Raw genomic sequence first — 17,206 nt, 5'->3', positions numbered from 1 at the left:
AATAAGTCAAGCAGAGAGAGTCAATTATCATATGGTTTCACTTATTTGTGGAGCATAACAAATAGCATGGAGGACAAGGGGAGATGGAGAGGAGAAGGGAGTTGAGGGAAATTGGAAGGGGAGGTGAACCATGAGAGACTATGAACTCTGAAAAAACAATCTGAGGGTTTTGAAGGGGCGGGGGGGGGGAGGTTGGGGGAACCAGCTGGTGGGTATTAGAGAGGGCACGGATTGCATGGAGCACTCGGTGTGGTGCAAAAACAATGAATACTGTTACACTGAAAGAAAAAAAAACAAAAACAAAAATACCCGAGGGATTCAGAGGAGGTTAAAAAGGATAAAATCACACTAGGAAAATGCTAACAAAGAGAAAGCTAGTTAGAGTCATAATCATTTGATGGGATTCAGGGAAAGAGAGCACATGAAAATGAAAAAGGATATAATACCCAAAACGCAAGTCTAGGTAATAAAAGTGAACAGCTATGAAATCAAAACTTAATAGTTTAGGAACTTGAATTTGTCCCTTTAGCAAATGTGACCCTTTGCTAAAGGGGTCTTCCATTCTTAGGATTTAGATACATGCTTTCAAGATGATGGAAGAGAAGAAGATTCTTGATTCCCAGATCAGGGGAAACTCCCTATTTAAATTTTTATTTTATACCAAATCCCTTTACACAACATATATCACAAGTCGCAATTTCATACTTATTTGTGTGTTTTATTTCATTAATGCCCGACTCACCCTCTAAAATGCCACCTGATCCAGAACCTAGGGGAGGGTAGACTTACTGAGCGATTGTACGTTTCCTCTGAGAATGAGAGAGAATACATATTAAGCTGTTACAGTATTTTGTACTGAAAGAGAGGAACAAGGAAATTCATTTTTCACTCAGTACTTACAATGGGCTTCTCCAGAGCCCAATGCCATTATAAAAATAAGACATTCAAATATGTATGAAGTCAGAGTGTTTCTAACAAATGAAAATAAAAATCCACTTGCTCTGGGGGCTCGGTCAGTTAAGTGTCCAACTCTTGATCTCTGCTTAGGTCTGATGTCAAGTTTGGGAGTTCAAGCCCCGCTCTACACCGGGCATGGAGCCTACTTTTAAAAAGGAAATAAAAATCTGCTTGTTCTGCCTTTCTTGCCCTTCTGTAACTGTCCATTGTAAGGGGTCTAGTAAAGACTCAGCAAGAGAGGTTGGTTGAGCCATTCCATAGACATGGAAAGTGGCACATGGGCTCAGAATAACTCTGACCCAAACTTCATGATTCTAGTCTGAGCCTTCCAATGACCCAGATATGTGACTTTTGACACACTGACCTAATATGGCTCAAAATGAACAGACCTAGCAATTAAATAGTCCCCTTCTTCCGAAAGGGATCTCTATCTTCCCCAATATGACCTCATTCATAATTAATCTCTACAGCATTCCTCTCTTGGGCAGGTAGGTGGCAAGTGAAAGATGATGTAATTTCCCCAGGTTGCCTGGTGAGTCAGTTGCACAACTAGGAACAAAGCCCTGTTTTACTGGTGGCTAAGATCAAGAGGCTCAGCCCTACCTCGTGACACCTCCTCTTCTGTAAAATGACTAATTAAATAGTCAGTTATTTGCTCTGGGTCTTGCTCTACAAACACCAGACAAGTTTCAGTCCATGTTCTCCAGGAGCGTGCAATCCACAGGAAGGAAAAAAATGGAAAGGGCCAAGAGATGGGGAGAATGGTTATGTAGGTGAGCAAGGTCTTCCACTTAAAGCACAACATAGTGAGTGTAGTTAATTATACTGTATTGTATTCTTGAAATTTGCTAGGAGTGTAGATCTTAAATGTTCTTCACACACACACACACACACACACACACACACACGAAAACATGTAACTATGTGAGATGATGGGCCTGTTAACCTTACTGTGGAAATCATTTTACAATATACACCTCTATCAAATCATCCTGCTTTACAACTTAAACTTACACAATGTTACTCGTCAGTTATATTTCAATAAAGCTGGGGGGAGAAGGGAGGACAGACAGTTGTGAACATGCCTCTCTATCCATGCCAGAGCAAACAGAGGAATATGTGATTACGGGGCTCAATTTTTAACCCGTTTTTTCTGGAGTGAGGCATTTCAAAACCTCAATTTTTAACCTTCTGTTTGAGCTTCTTCTGCTTATTCTGTTTTGGAACTTCGTTCATTGCTGAGTACTGGACCCCTTGCAGGAAGTTTCAAATAAAAGCATACATGCATGGACCCAGGTTACTTTTTTAAAAAGGATTTATCTAGTTATTTAAGAAAGAAAGAGAGCAAGCACAGGGTTTGGGGGAGAGGGAGAGAGAGTCCCAAGCAGACTCTGCACTGAGCACAGAGCCTGACACAGGGCTTGATCTCAGAACCCTGAGATCACAACCTGAGCAAAACCAAGAGTCAGACGCTTAACCAAGTGGGCCACCTAGGGGCCCCTGAATGGCCCCAGGTTATTAAAAAAGGGTAGAGATGCCGGGATGAAGTCTGTTCTGAGGCTTAGAATAAGAGGAGAGTTATTCCTGGGTATATTCACTGAGAATAAAGGCCCTGAGGTGAATGGTTCTTAAATTTCTATTGGAGGAAGACAGAACAGGTGCTCCCCAAGGCCCTCTAGTCTCCTGTTGACCCTCTGCAAGTCAATAGTCTTCTCCTATTCCCTCCCACAAAGAGTGGTCACCCATAGGACCTTGCCCCTCTCCCAAATATCCTAAAGGACCATCTCCAGGGCCACTCGGGTGGCTCAGTGGGGTAAGCCTCTGCCTACGGCTCAGGTCATGGTCTCAGGGTCCTGCGATCGAGCCCTGCATCAGGCTCCCTGCTCAGTGGGGAGCCTGCTCCCCCCCCCCTCTGCCTGCCTCTTTGCCTACTTGTGATCTCTCTCTCTGTCAGATAAATTAAAAATGAAATCGTAAAAAAAAAAAAAAAAAAAGAGCCATCACCAGCTTGCACCTGGGGCTGATTGCTGCTCCACTTCACCTCCAACTTGGTTCTTGTTTCTCAGCCAAATAAGATAGAGGAGAGCAGGTCATAACATAGTTCAGGTAATTTTTGTAATTTTAAAAAACCAGTCTTCCCAAACATTGTATTTTGGATCAGCATGCCAGTGTCGATTAGAAGTTTACTTTTAACTTTTGTTTGATTGTGGTTCTTTTTCTTTTTCTTTTTTTTTTTTTTTAAGATTTATCAGTTGAGAGAACAGACTAGCGATAACTTGAGTCAGAGTGGGGGAGGAGATAGAGGGAGAGGGAGGGCAGAGGAAGAGGGAGGGGCAGAGAGGGAGGGAGAAGCAGTCTCCCTGCTGAGCAGAGAAAATGACTCAGGGCTCAGTCCCAGGATAGCAGGATCATGACCTGAGCAGAAGGCAGAGGCTTAACCAACTGAGCCACCCAGGTGCCCCTTGACTGTGGTTTTTGATCAAGACCTTACATAATGTTGCAGAAGTAATACCCTGTTTCAGTATCCAAGGACCCCAAAGCCTTCCTTCCTTCCTAGCCCCTCTTTCACCTTGCATCTTGATCTTTAGTTTATTTCCCTGTTGCCTTTCAAATAGAAGATTTCAGCATTCTTACCTATTTTCATTTGCCTCTATCAGAATCACAATCTCACTCCCATTTTGCATCCCGCTGATACGGCTCTGTCTCCCTTTCTTTCTCCTTTCATTTAAGCTTTTTTTTTTTTTTTTTTTTTTTTTTTTTTTTTTTTTTAAAGATTTTATTTATTTATTTGTCAGAGAGAGAGCGAGCGAGAGCGAGCATAGGCAGACAGAGTGGAAGGCAGAGTCAGAGGGAGAAGCAGGCTCCCTGCGGAGCAAGGAGCCCGATGTGGGACTCGATCCCAGGACGCTGGGATCATGACCTGAGCCGAAGGCAGCTGCTTAACCAACTGAGCCACCCAGGCGTCCCTCATTTAAGCTTTTTACTTGGAAATAATTTCAAACTTGCAGAAAAGCTACAATAATTAAAAAAAAATATTCAGAGCACCAATAACCCTTTCCACGGATTTACCTACTGTTAACATCTGGCGATACATGCTTTATCATTTGCTGTCATCTGTTTGTCCCAATTTTTTTTGTCTGAACCATTTGAGAATAAGTTGGGCATTCAGTTAGTAAATACTTAAGCTGTATTTGCTAAGATTTAGGATTTTCTGCTACATAACCACTGTGGTTATCAACTTCAATTAATATAATGCTGATATCATTACTTCTATCTAATTTAGTGTTCATATCCCAATTTTGTAAATTGATCCAATAATTTCTTGCATGACATTCTTTCTTCCATTACAGAATCCAATCAATGACCAGATATTTCATGTGCTTATACCATCTCTTCAGTCTTCTTTAATCTAGAAATTTCTACAGCCTTTCTTTGTCCTTTATGACATCGATCTTTTTAAAGAATACAGGTCCCTTTTTATTTTTAATCTTTAAAAAATCTTTTTCTTTAAGGATTTTTTTGGGGGGCACCTGGCTGGCTCCATCAGTTGAGCATGTGACTCTTGGTTTTGGCTCAGGTCATGATCTCAGGTCATAGGACAGAGCCCTGCAGTGGGCTCTGTGCTTAGCATGAAGTCTGCTTGAGATTCTTCCCCCCTCTGCTCCTCCTCCTGCTTGTTGTCTCTCCCTCTCTCTCTCTCAAATAAATAAATAAAATCTTTAAAAAAAAAAAAGCATTTTATTGGGCACTGCAAGCCCCCTTCTCTGCAGTGCAGGCCACGGTTACATCACACCCAAACCCTACAGTTCTTTAAAAAAAAAAAAAAAAAAGAATATTCCTCACTTTGTGTTTGTTTGATTTTTTTCCCTGGGGTTAGGTTCAGGTTATGCATTCCCCACTGGAACACTACAGCTAGAGCCCCATGTGTCTGTCTGCCCCTCGTTGGTAACGTTCAGTTTGATAACCTAGTCAAGGTGTTGTTCTATTTCTCCTTTGTATAGTTACTTCTTTCCGCCTACTTACTAATTATCAATCTATGGGACAAAGTTTAAGACCATACATATATGCTTCTTCTCAAAATAACCACCTCCTCAGGTTAGTATTCACTGATAGCTCTTGCCTAACCAATCTTTATTGTGATGACTGCAAAACGATGAGTTTTACCCCCAGCATTCACTCATTTTCCAACTGGCATTCAGCACTATACCGCAAGAGTTATCCTTGCTTCCACTGATGTATTTCTTTGCTTGTCTGTTTGTTATGGAATCAGAGATCCCTAATTTTCTCCAAAGGTCCATAAACCATTACTGTCCTTAATTATGTAGTGCTCAAATATCCCAGATCTGGACAGTGGAAGTCCTTTCTATCTGGCTTCCTGTGTCCTTCTGATACATCTTTATTTATTTATTTATTTATTTACTTATTTACTTATCTATTTATCTCTTTGGTTTTATTTCTATTTATTTGTCGGGGGGAATCAGAGAGGGAGAGTGTGCACAAGCAGGGGGAGTGGCAGGCAGAGGGAGCAGCACCAGAAGCCTGATGACGGACCCGATCCCAGAACCTCGGATTATGACCTAAACCGAAGGCAGACACTTAACCAACTGAGCCACCCAGGCATCCCGAGTTTTAAAATAATCTCTTACTTTCTGCTGTAACAGTATGCTCCAGCCTCAACTTTTGCTTCCACCCTATCCCCAACGTTTCTCCGAAGGCCATCCTTAGATATTACGCAGCAGGATGAACACTTGAAAATGGAGCTTAAGGAACAAGGAGAGGGTTCAAGAAGGCACCATGGTCAGCTATTTCAGATGCTATCGAAAGGCTCAGGGCAGGGCACATCACTTCTTCCACTGTTGTCCCAGGAAGGTGCTCTAGACAAGGAAAGAGGTGTTTGGACCATGGAGATGCAGTTACTGAGACCTCTACTATGTGCTCTGCACTGTGAGGGATACACAGATTATAGGACACCCATTCCAAGGAGGTGGCCCAGCAAAACAGACACACATGTCCATAAATACCCATAATACACCCCTGTGGGTATTTTCATTGTGCTGTCAATGAGGTACATACAGTGCTTTGGGGGAGTTCTGGGATGAAAGATAGTATGTAAAGCTAGAAGGGTTGGAGTAGTTTTCATCGAGGTGACTTTTGGGTTAGATCTTGAAGGAGAGTAAGATTTGAAAAAATGTTTTTCCCGATGAAAAGGAGGTCACTACTTACGTATGCTGAATCAGATATGACTTTGCAGTTTCATTCAACTAGATCCAGTCGCCTGCAGGGTGCTGTGAAGCACAGAAAGAAGGCCAGTGAATGTAGGGCAGCACGTTTGCTTGATGCCCAAGTAAGGAAAGAGCCATCATAATGCCATCTAATTTTTATTTTCAGACACAGATGAAACATGTGCTTCATTCACCAGACTAAGCTTCCACAGTGCTGTGGTCGGTACAGGACTGAATGTGAAGTTGATGCTCTACACAAGAAGAAACCAGACCTGTGCACAAGAGATCAACTCCACGTTTTTGGGGAACTTGAACGTGACCAAGAAAACCACCTTCGTCATCCATGGATTCAGGCCTACAGGTTCTCCTCCAGTTTGGATGGAGGACTTAGTACAGGGTTTGCTTTATGTAGAAGACATGAATGTGGTTGTTGTTGATTGGAATCGAGGAGCTACAACTGTAATATACTACCATGCCTCCAGTAAGACCAGAAAAGTAGCAGCAGTCTTGAAGGGATTTATTGCCAAAATGTTGGTAAGAGAGAATTTTCTTACATGATTCAGGGCCAAATTGAAACTCGCCTATTATCTGGAGATTTAAAACCAAGAGAAATCTGCAGTGAACAGAGGAACTATTTCAAAAACCCAACTAAGCCCCAGGGAAGGGAGAGAGCACAGCTGGAGGGAAGGCCCATAGGTATGGTTGTGCAAGTTGTGCACTGCACAGGATACCCATCTAAGGGAGCACCATTGTCATGCTGTACATTGTAGATCTATATATTTGTTATGATATTTTTCCCACTTAACAGTTAAGTGTCTTCAAGAAGGGATATCTTTTTCTATTTCACATAAAGGTGTCTTTTAGGCAAGAGAGGTTCTGTCTAGGGGTTTTCTGACTTCACTGTGTTAGAGTTTCCATATCTTCTAGAGTTATGTCTTTTCCTAGAAATGCCTAAAATTTTCTGACCCAGTTATCAAAAACCAAAACGGATAGATGTGATCTGATGAGAGATTTGTGTGTGTGTGTGTGTGTGTGTGTGTGTGATTTATATTTTTAGAAGACTCAGGAAGATTAAATAAATCTTAAATTTTTTTTTTTTTTAAAGATTTTATTTATTTATTTGACAGAGAGAAATCACAGATAAGCAGAGAGGCAGGCAGAGAGAGGAGGAAGCAGGCTTCTCGCGGAGCAGAGAGCCCGATGCGGGGCTCGATCCCAGGACCCTGGGATCATGACCCGAGCCGAAAGCAGAGGCTTTAACCCACTGAGCCACCCAGGCGCCCCTAAATCTTAAATTTTATTTAGCGATCTATCTCAGGAATTGCCCCCTTTACAAAAAACCAAAATCAAAACCAAAAAACAACCACAAAAAAGTGACTTTATATGAGAACTATCTCAGAGACAATCAGGCCTGGTGGCCACTGTGGCCAGGGGCAGCAGAATTTTCACACAAGCTTCTCAACGCCACAGCCCTGGGAAAGTGAGTAATACTAGCATGACTCACCACGGGCTGTCCCAGCCCACTGCAGTGTTGCCCCACCCCCACCTCTTTCTTTCCTTCCTTCCTTCTCTGTCCATGGTGACTTCATTAACTGAGCCAGCATGAAGATAAAGGAGTTCACCAAAATGTTTCTTTGCCCTTCTCCTCAACTTAGAGCTGAAATTTAGAGAGGTTTCCTCAATTTAGAGATGCCTCAGCTTGATTTCTAGCAGAAGCATGAATGAAGACGCTGTGGCATAAAGGTTAAGGCCCAGACTCAGAGTTGAACAGACTGGTTTGACTTCTGCTCTGCCCCTTCCCAGCTGCCTAATATTGGGCAGGTTACTTTGATTCTGGGTCTCAGTTTCCTCTTCTGTATAATCAGAAGAATGGCATTTACTTTGCGGGGTTGTTGTGACATTTAAGTGAGTTCATAGGTATAAGTTGCTTAGAAATATTTCTCCTAAGAACTGTATCCAAAATCAAATTTAGGAAGTTTCTACAAATGTTGTCAACTCCTCGGCCCCTTCCGATTTATAATGATGGACCTCTTGAAATTCCAGGCACAAGGAGCTTCTTTTGATGACATTTATATGATTGGAGTAAGTCTAGGAGCCCACATAGCTGGGTTTGTTGGAAAGATGTACAAAGGACAGCTGGGGAGAATTACAGGTAAGTCTTCCTTGAATGGGTGTGTGTTAGTCAGCCTGGGCTGAAATTTAGAGGGAACGTGATACGGGCTGTCCAAGTCCTTGGGTTCAAAGCCAGCTCTTCCAATTACTTAACCCCTCTGAGTGTGTGTCCTCTTGTGCAAAGGAGAGACCCTGATAATACTGACTTCAGGTTATTCTTTAATAAAATACATAGTAAAATAAAAACACTTGGTAAAGTGTATATGCCGTAGAAAAGATTGGTGTTAACTTCCTTTTTCTTCTGGTTAGAAAATACAACTATGGCCCTTGGGGATTTGCTCTGTGCCCTTCAAACAGATAGCCATCTCCCTTTCACTTAATCTAAGATAACCTGAGCCACATACCTAATATGTTTCCATCTCCAAACACAGCTGGAGTCTCATGATAGAAAAATGAGATGGGAATTTTGATAGTGGGTTTTACTCTCTGAATATCAGCTTTCAGGGCAAAGCCAAATGAAAACTCAGAAACACAGCAGGTGGAACCCAAAACAAAAGCTTTCTTGCTGGGTTCTCTTGCCTGCTGCTCCAGTAACTTTCCACAGCCACAGAAAACAGGCTGAGGGAGGCTTTCTGTTTCAGAGACTCAGGGCTTTTCCCCACGTTCACTCCCTTCCCAGAATCCATCTCACACAGAAAGAGCTATTTTCAATCGAGGGAATCTGGAGGGTCGAAGTGAACAGAGGAAGGAGAGATTCAAACCAACTGTATTTGTGAGGTAAACTTTTAGCATTGCAGTCTGAATGTGCTGCTTGACTGGTAGCTCTGAGCAAGTCATTCTCATTTGTTCTCTCTCCGTCTCTGTCTCTGTCTCTGTCTCTGTCTCTCTCTCTCTCTCTCTCTCTCTCTCACACACACACACACACACACACACACACACACACACACATCATGAGTGTCTCCTCTAGCCCTGCTCCTCAAGGTCACATTATTTTGTTTTTCCTGGTTCTTTTTTTCTCACTTTCACCTCAGCGAAAGTAGCCAAGGCCACCCTCATCTTTTTACCTATTTCCTAGGGAGGCCAAGCTCTTTTTAAGTTTTTAACATTATTATTTTTATGTTTTAGAAAGCAACATGTCCTTTGTAAAAAGTTTCATTTCCTGGGGCACCTGGGTGGCTCAGTGGGTTAAGCGTCTGCTTTCAGCTCAGGTCATGGTCTCAGGGTCCTGGGATCGAGCCCTGCATAGGGCTCCGCACTCAACAGGGAGTCTGCTTGTCCCTCTTCCCTTTCCTCCACTTGTACTGTCTCTCTCTCTTGCTCTCTCTCAAATACATAAATAAAATCTTAAAAAAAAAAAGTTTCATTTCCCTTATGGGACCAAAGGACAGATAGCTTGAATCTGCTTATGTCCATTATCTGTTGGGAGCTCTTCTTCTGGTGGGTGGCTTTCCCCGGTGGTATGTTAAGAACCAGAACAACTCTCCCCAGTCCCTTCCCCCCAAATTCCGGGTTTGTAGTGTTTGCTGATCTCCATGGTTTGAATACCTCACCACTGCTGATTTCAAGCTGCCAGCCTGACATGGCCAGCCACAAAGTTTGGGAAGAAATGAACAAAGTCTGCCGTCCAGTACTGGCCCTGGCAGAATCCAGCCCACCACTGCCTCATTCTGTTTCACCCCTCATTTCGCTCCTAGCAAACCTGTTCCTACCACTACTGTGAATGAGAGTGCAGTTTAACCTGGCTTCTGACCATGGATGGGAATCCCCAAGCCCGCCCGCCTTCCACTCTGGGCCTACATGGCCCTGCTCTGCGGCCGGAACATGGCTAATGGTTCACAGCTCAGTCTTCGGGGTCCCCTGACTTCCCTACGTTCTGCCTCATCCTTCCTGATCCCTGCAGTCAGTCTCAGCTGTCCCCCAGAGCAGCTTCGGGGCGAAGCGCTTCTCTTGTCTGCTCACCTCTCACCACCTTTTCGGACTGGCCTTACTGGATTCTGGGTTGGGAATTGGGCCTGTTGCCTAGGGACACCGTTCACACCCAACTCCCCCACCATGGATGGGTCTGATTGTTAATCAGCTGGACCATAATGGCTGCTTCATTTCCTCCATTTCTCTTCTTTCATCTGCCCTTCTTCTCGCTTTTTCTTTCCAGGCACCTCTCCTGTTTTTATTTCTCATTAACTTCTTTTTTTTTTTTTTTTAAAGATTTTATTTATCTATTTGACAGAGAGTGAGATCACAAGTAGGCAGAGAGGCAGGCAGAGAGAGAGAGGAGGAAGCAGGCTCCCGCTGAGCAGAGAGCCCGATGCGGGACTCGATCCCAGGACCCTGAGATCATGACCCGAGCCGAAGGCAGCGGCTTAACCCACTGAGCCACCCAGGCGCCCCTTCTCATTAACTTCTTAATGTCATTGTTTTTCTTTTTTAATTTTAAATAGGCTTCCAGCCCAATGTGGCGCTTGAACTCATGACCATGAGATTAAGAGTAGCGTGCTCTACTGACTGAGCCAGCCAGGCACCCCCTGTTTCTCATTAACTTCTTTAACACAAATGGTGGAGCCTAAGTGGATTTTAGAATATTCCAAGTACCTACATCACTTGATAAGACATTGCTTTTGCTTCTCAAACTTAAGGGTGTGCCCAAATCCCCTTAGGGGTGCTGGTTACAATGTCAGCTGGCTGAACCAGCACTCTGGGGTCGGGGTCCAGGAGTCCACCATTAAGCAGAATTTGCAAGTGGTCCAAACACCCTACTTTGAGAAATGACCTTGGAGCTATGCTGTCCAGTCCAGTAGCCACTAGCTACATGCCGCCACTGAGCCCTTGAAATGTGACTAATACAGACTGAGATGTTCTATCAGTGGAAGACACACACTGGATTTCAAAGACTAGGTTAAAAAGCGATATTTAAAAAATCTCAAATATATTGTTTACATGTTAAAACGATAATATTCTGGATATGCCAGGTTAACTAAGTGGGGCTAAATACAGTGTGTCATTAAATAAATTCTCCTTATTTCTTTTCTTTTTTTTTTTTTTAAAGATTTTATTTATTTATTTGACAGAGAGAAATCACAAGTAGATGGAGAGGCAGGCAGAGAGAGAGGGAAGCAGGCTCCCTGCTGAGCAGAGAGCCCGATGCGGGACTCGATCCCAGGACCCCGAGATCATGACCTGAGCCGAAGGCAGTGGCTTAACCCACTGAGCCACCCAGGCGCCCCAATTCTCCTTATTTCTATTTACTTTTTAAATTGGCTTCTAGAAATTTTTAAATGATACATGTAGCTCACATTATACTTTTATAGGACAGCATTGCCTTGGGGAGTTCACAGGGAACTTGGAGAGGGGAGAATGAGGCCCCTGCAACCGCACGCAAAATGTCAGATGTCTGTCTGCAGAGAGGTCTCTGTAGGATGTCTGTCTGTCTGTCTGTCTGGGGAGAGGTCTAAGGCTTTCATCAAATTCTCAGATTGGTTAATGCTATAATAAAAGTTAATGAGCACCAGCTAGACACTTTTCTGATGATCTTTGAGCAATAAAGAAGAGTTCCATTTTCCCATTTTGTTTCTGTTCTGTAATAATCTCAAAATGTTCTGGATTCAGATCCAGGAGTCCTTTTATAAGTCTTCTGAAGTAGTTGTTAATTCTACCTCCATTTTGCAGATTAAAACAAAACAAAACAAACAAAAAACCCCTGAGGTTTAGAGAAGTAAAATGACATACTTAAGGTTACATAGCTGGTTGGTGTTGGGTTTGGGGCCCCAAGTCACATCTCTTCTCTTCCAACGGTCTCTGTCCACACAAATTATATAGCTTTTTAAGGGCATTTTAACTGTGATTTTTGGCTGACATTGTAAGCTGATTATGTGTTATGAATTGTCACCAAGGTGATCATATATCCAAGCTTCCTATCCCCATCTCCATTTGTGTGTCCTGATGTAATAACAATCAGTAGCACCCTGATCTGTCTCAAAATTGCTCTGGTTTGAACGTGTGTAGTTGGTCGATTTCTCTGCTGTGGATCTGAAGGCTGCTATAGACGGGGGCCCTCACTGTTCATTTCCTTAGACCAGAGGTGCTGCTGTCTTATGGGGGAAGGGAGACTTCCTCAGCAAACTCTTTCTAAGGTCCTGAGTTTCTCTTGGTGTGTGGAGAATGTCCTGTGGACTTGCGTGTCAGGGTGTTGGTCCATCTCCACCCACATCAGTTTCAGTGGAGAGCCAAGCAAAGAAGAAAAGCTAGAGGGCGGGAGTGAGAAAGATTAGGGAGGCTGATCAAGATAGGTCCCGAGGAAGCGAGGGAGTTGGGAGAGGAGAAATAGCAAGATTGAGGCCAGAAATTGGGAAGTCAGGCAAGAATGCCATCTCTTGGATTTTATCTCTAACACCAGGGGATGGAAGATGCCATTTAAAATGACTTTTAGACTCAGGGCTCTGAGACATCTTTTGGAGTCTTCCTCACTCCAGGTGGGTTTCTAGAAAGCCAGGCCTTTGGGCAGCTCTGGTGGTGCATCGTTGACTGTGTTGTCATTTAAAGCTTTTAGTTTGTGGTTACAACATCACGGGAGCTGCACTCTTGTTTTTCCAGCTGAGGGTTAGGAACGCCCAGCTCACATGGACCTAAGGCAAGAAGTTAGCCCAGGCAGTTGTGAGGTGGGTTAGTTCTACAGGAACTGACACCCACTTTATTTCCCTTGCTGATACCTGGCCTGACCAGTGAGCTTCACACTTTCCCACCGTGCTTGCCAAACCCAGTGCGATGAAACCAAGAGCTCAACAAAGAGAGGTCATTGCGTTGTAAGGCTGCGGCTCTGATGAAGACACTTGATCTCCCTGAGCCTTGCTTCCTGCATCTGTAAAATGGGATTAATAGCTACCCTGCCTCCCACAGGCTTGTGATGTGGGTCATATGAGCTAGTATATAGGAATAAAAATTGACACCGTAAAGCAGTTTTATTAATAACAAGAAGGAAAGGTTGAGGGAAGTTTCTGGACCATTTAAGATGGAATATGCATAAGTATAACATCTGCTTTTTATAAGTACCCTCAGGCACTTTTTTCCTGATGAACCGGTTGATCCCCTTGCCCTGGTCCCCCTGGCACTTGGTGCCTTCGAGCCCTGCTAAAGCACAGCCCCTAATGGTGTCTGGATGCCATTCCCAGGGGGCACGGCCAGGGTAGCCATGTCTTCTGTGGGAAAAGGCCATGGGGCTGTGGAAAGGAGCCTGACAAAGCGGAATGGGAATGTGAGTGCTTGCCCACCCGAGAGTGCCCCATCTCCTGTTTGCCATCCTCCTGCGGAGGGATCAAAAGCCTGGCCGCTTGTGACTCATGGTGTGGGGCTGCCAACCTGACTCGGTTTTCTTTCCAGGTCTCGACCCTGCGGGCCCTTTATATAATGGGAGACCTCCTGAGGACAGATTAGATCCTGGCGACGCACAGTTTGTTGACGTCATCCATTCCGACATTGACGGTAACAGTCCTTTCCTTGTGGGTCCATGAGCACCCCCTCCCACACTCCTAAAGAGTCTCTCCCTGAAGTTCCTCTGGATCCCTCTTTTCCTGCAGGTCAGGGTTCCAAATCCACTGAAACACTGAAGGGACACTGGTTTAATATAGGCATCTGAGTTGTCTTGCTGGAGTGGAGGTGCTTTTCCCATCAACGTTTCTTATTTATTTATTTATTTATGATTTATTTGACAGAGAAAGACACAGTGAGAGAGGGAACACAAGCAGGGGGAGTGGTAGAGGAAGAAGCAGGCTTCCCGCTGAGCAGGGAGCCTGATGTGGAGCTGATCCCAGAACCCTGGGATCACTACCTGAGCTGAAGGCAGACGCTTAATGACTGAGCCACCTAGGTGTCCCATTTTTTATTTTTCAAGTGATCATCTTGACCAATTAAGGCTGATTTACTTGCACACCGTGTGGACAAATGTATCCATATATGCAGTAGGCTTTGGATGCATGATTTCTGTTTTTGTTGGTTCTTTCTCATTATTTTCTTAAGCTGAAAGATGTGTTCAAATGTTGTGTCTTTATGGAGAGCGATTTTGAGTCATTTGGAGGTCTACAGCTCTCTCTGGATCTTCTGGCCATTTCTGTCTTTCCTGGTGCTGATATCATATCTGGGGTTGGGTACATGATATGGGGGTTAGGGTGATGTTAAAGATGGCTTTTTATATCCAGACGTCTGGGAGAAGAGCCAGAGTAGGAACCTGGCGGGGGGGGGGGGGCGCTGAGGGGACAGAGCAGAGTAGTCTTTAATAATAAACCCTTTTTGAGGGCATCTGGGGGCTCAGAGGGTTAAGCCTCTGCCTTCAGCCTAGGTCATGATTTCAGGGTCCTGGGATCAAGCCCCTTATCAGGCTCTCTGCTCAGTGGGAGAGCCTGCGGCCCCCTCTCTCTTGCCTGCTTCTCTGCCTACTTATGATCTCTCTCTCTCTCTGTCAAATACATAAATAAAATCTTTTTAAAAAATAATACATCCTTTTTGTGATATAACAACCTGAAAAATCCTTGATCAGGGGCCCCTGGGTGGTTTAGTCTATTAAGCGTCCAACTCTTCATTTTTAGCTCAGGTCATGCTCTCAGGGTCGGTGGTTCGAGCCCTGTGTCTGGCTCCACGCTCAGCGCAGAGTCTGCTTGTCCCTCTCCCTCTGCTCCTCTGCTCCTCCCCACCCCCTCGTGCCCTGTCTCTAAATATATAAATAAATAAAATCTTGGAAGGAAGGAGGGAAGGAAGAATGGAAGGAAGGGAGGAAGGAAGAAAGGAAAGAAGGAAGGAAGAAAGAAATTGCTGTCTTTTTTTTTTATAATTTTTTATTTTTTATAAACATATATTTTTATCCCCAGGGGTACAGGTCTGTGAATCACCAGGTTTACACACTTCACAGCACTCACCAAAGCACATACCCTCCCCAATGTCCATAATCCCACCCAGAAATTGCTGTCTTTGCACAAAAAGAAAAATCCTTGATCCCCTGTCACAGGCTGTCTGGTGTGATATTCAGCAACTGCTGGCCTTAAGAGGAAATGTCTCTGTGAAACGGCTGCATTCTTACTATGCAGTTTGCAAAGTATTACCTTCCAAAAGTACAGTCCCTCAATGCCATTTTAATGCTTGATGGAATAGAGTAATTTATTTTTTTATTCGTGGAGAGAGAGTGAACTTTGAGGAAAGAGAATAAACTTTGCCATCAGGCAGAGGCAGGGCTGAGATCCCAGGTTCTGTCCTCTCCATGGTATCATTTAGTTCAGTAAGCCCTCTGAACCTCAGTGTCATCATCTGTAACTTACTTCATCTGAATTTACCAGTGGACACTTTTTAGACATTGTGAAAATGAGAAGAAGGGTGTGTACAGCACCTAGTACCATGCCCACAGACACGTGTAGATTCTCAGTACACAATAGCTGCTATTATTGCAATGTTGCACTATCTGTATACGTGTACAAATAATCATTTAAGTCAAGTCAAGCACTTTACTGATTATTTTGTGGTTACAGAGTTAAAGAGGATAAGCAGTTATTAAATCAATCTACAATTATTTTGGCCCCCATTTTCTAGGAAAGTCTCCAATTTAAAAAATTTTGTTTCTTACAAAGTAAACGTTCATTTTTTCCTTTTTCTTATTCATTAAAGACTGACATGAATGCAGTTAAGAGGCCCAGGAAATACCCGCAATTTGAGGGTTCCAGGCAAATATAAAGAAGAAATGTTATCATTTTATCAGACTTGCTGTGAATGTGTGATCAAAACCCCCTGCCTATAGAGAAAGAATGGAAATAAATTTCATTGCTGTCTTCATAGTCTCCTAGTTGGAAATCACTGCTTTCTAACTAACTAGCTGGGTAACTTTGGACAAAATATTTAAATAGGTATAACAACAACAACATAGTCCCTGCCTATATTCTTCCAGCAAATGAGCTATGCAATGTGAAAAGTTCAAAAATAAAAGCACAATATGTTCTTCTCTAGCCCTGGGCTACAGGGAACCATTAGGAAACATAGACTTCTACCCAAATGGAGGATTGGATCAACCCGGTTGTCCCAAAACGATATTGGGAGGTAAGTGCAGATCCTTCACATCTTGCACAGTAGTGGTTTTAAAAGGCTTATTTAAAAAATCTGATCTTATTCTATGGGTAATAGTTTTTAATAGAAAACAAATAATCTGAGAAGATAGATACAGTGTAAGTATCAATTATGTCTTAAAAATTATTACTCAAATACACTATTTAAAAAAAATATATAACAGCATTATTTACAATAGCCGAGATATGGAAGCAACCCAAGTTTCCACCGATAGATGAATGGATAAAGAAGATACGGTGTATTTATACAATGGAATATTGCTCAGTCATGAAAAGGAATGAATTAAATCATTTGCCACAACATGGATGCATCTAGAGGGTGTCATGCTAAGTGAAATTAGTCAGAGAAAAACAAATACCACATGATTTCACTCATACGTGTAATTTAAGAATAAAACAAGTGAACAAAGAAAAAAGAGACAAAGAGAAAAAAATAAACCCTTAATTATAGAGAACAAACAGAAGATTACCAGAGAGGAGGTGGGTGGGAGGATGGGGGAAATAGGTGAAGGGGATTAAGAGCACACTCACCATGCTGAGTAATGAGTAATCTACAGAATGGCTGAGTCGCTATATTGTACACCTAAAACCACTGTATATTAATTATACTTAATTTAAAAACCAAATTTTTTTTTAAAGATTTTATTTATTTATTTGACAGAGAGAAATCACAAGTAGATGGAGAGGCAGGCAGAGAGAGAGAGAGAGAGGGAAGCAGGCTCCCTGCTGAGCAGGGAGCCCGATGCGGGACTCGATCTCAGGACTCTGAGATCATGACCTGAGCCGAAGGCAGCGGCCCAACCCACTGAGCCACCCAGGCGCCCC

General features: G+C 43.3%; 1 protein-coding gene across 1 annotated transcript in view; it reads left to right on the top strand.

Annotated features, from left to right (window-relative positions):
- Window positions 1-17,206, top strand: part of LIPH (lipase H) — a 47,820-nt gene that overhangs the window by 13,481 nt on the left and 17,133 nt on the right. The window contains exons 2-5 of the mRNA XM_082693549.1: window positions 6,346-6,713; window positions 8,223-8,331; window positions 13,662-13,763; window positions 16,266-16,355. Coding sequence (XP_082549675.1) covers window positions 6,346-6,713; window positions 8,223-8,331; window positions 13,662-13,763; window positions 16,266-16,355 — 669 coding nt within the window. The remainder of the gene's footprint in view (window positions 1-6,345; window positions 6,714-8,222; window positions 8,332-13,661; window positions 13,764-16,265; window positions 16,356-17,206) is intronic.

Source organism: Mustela nivalis (assembly GCF_964662115.1).
Source record: "Mustela nivalis genome assembly, chromosome: 1".
Taxonomy (NCBI): Eukaryota; Metazoa; Chordata; class Mammalia; order Carnivora; family Mustelidae; genus Mustela; species Mustela nivalis.
Note: the sequence above shows the minus strand (reverse complement) of the source record. Positions and strands in the feature narration are given on the sequence as shown.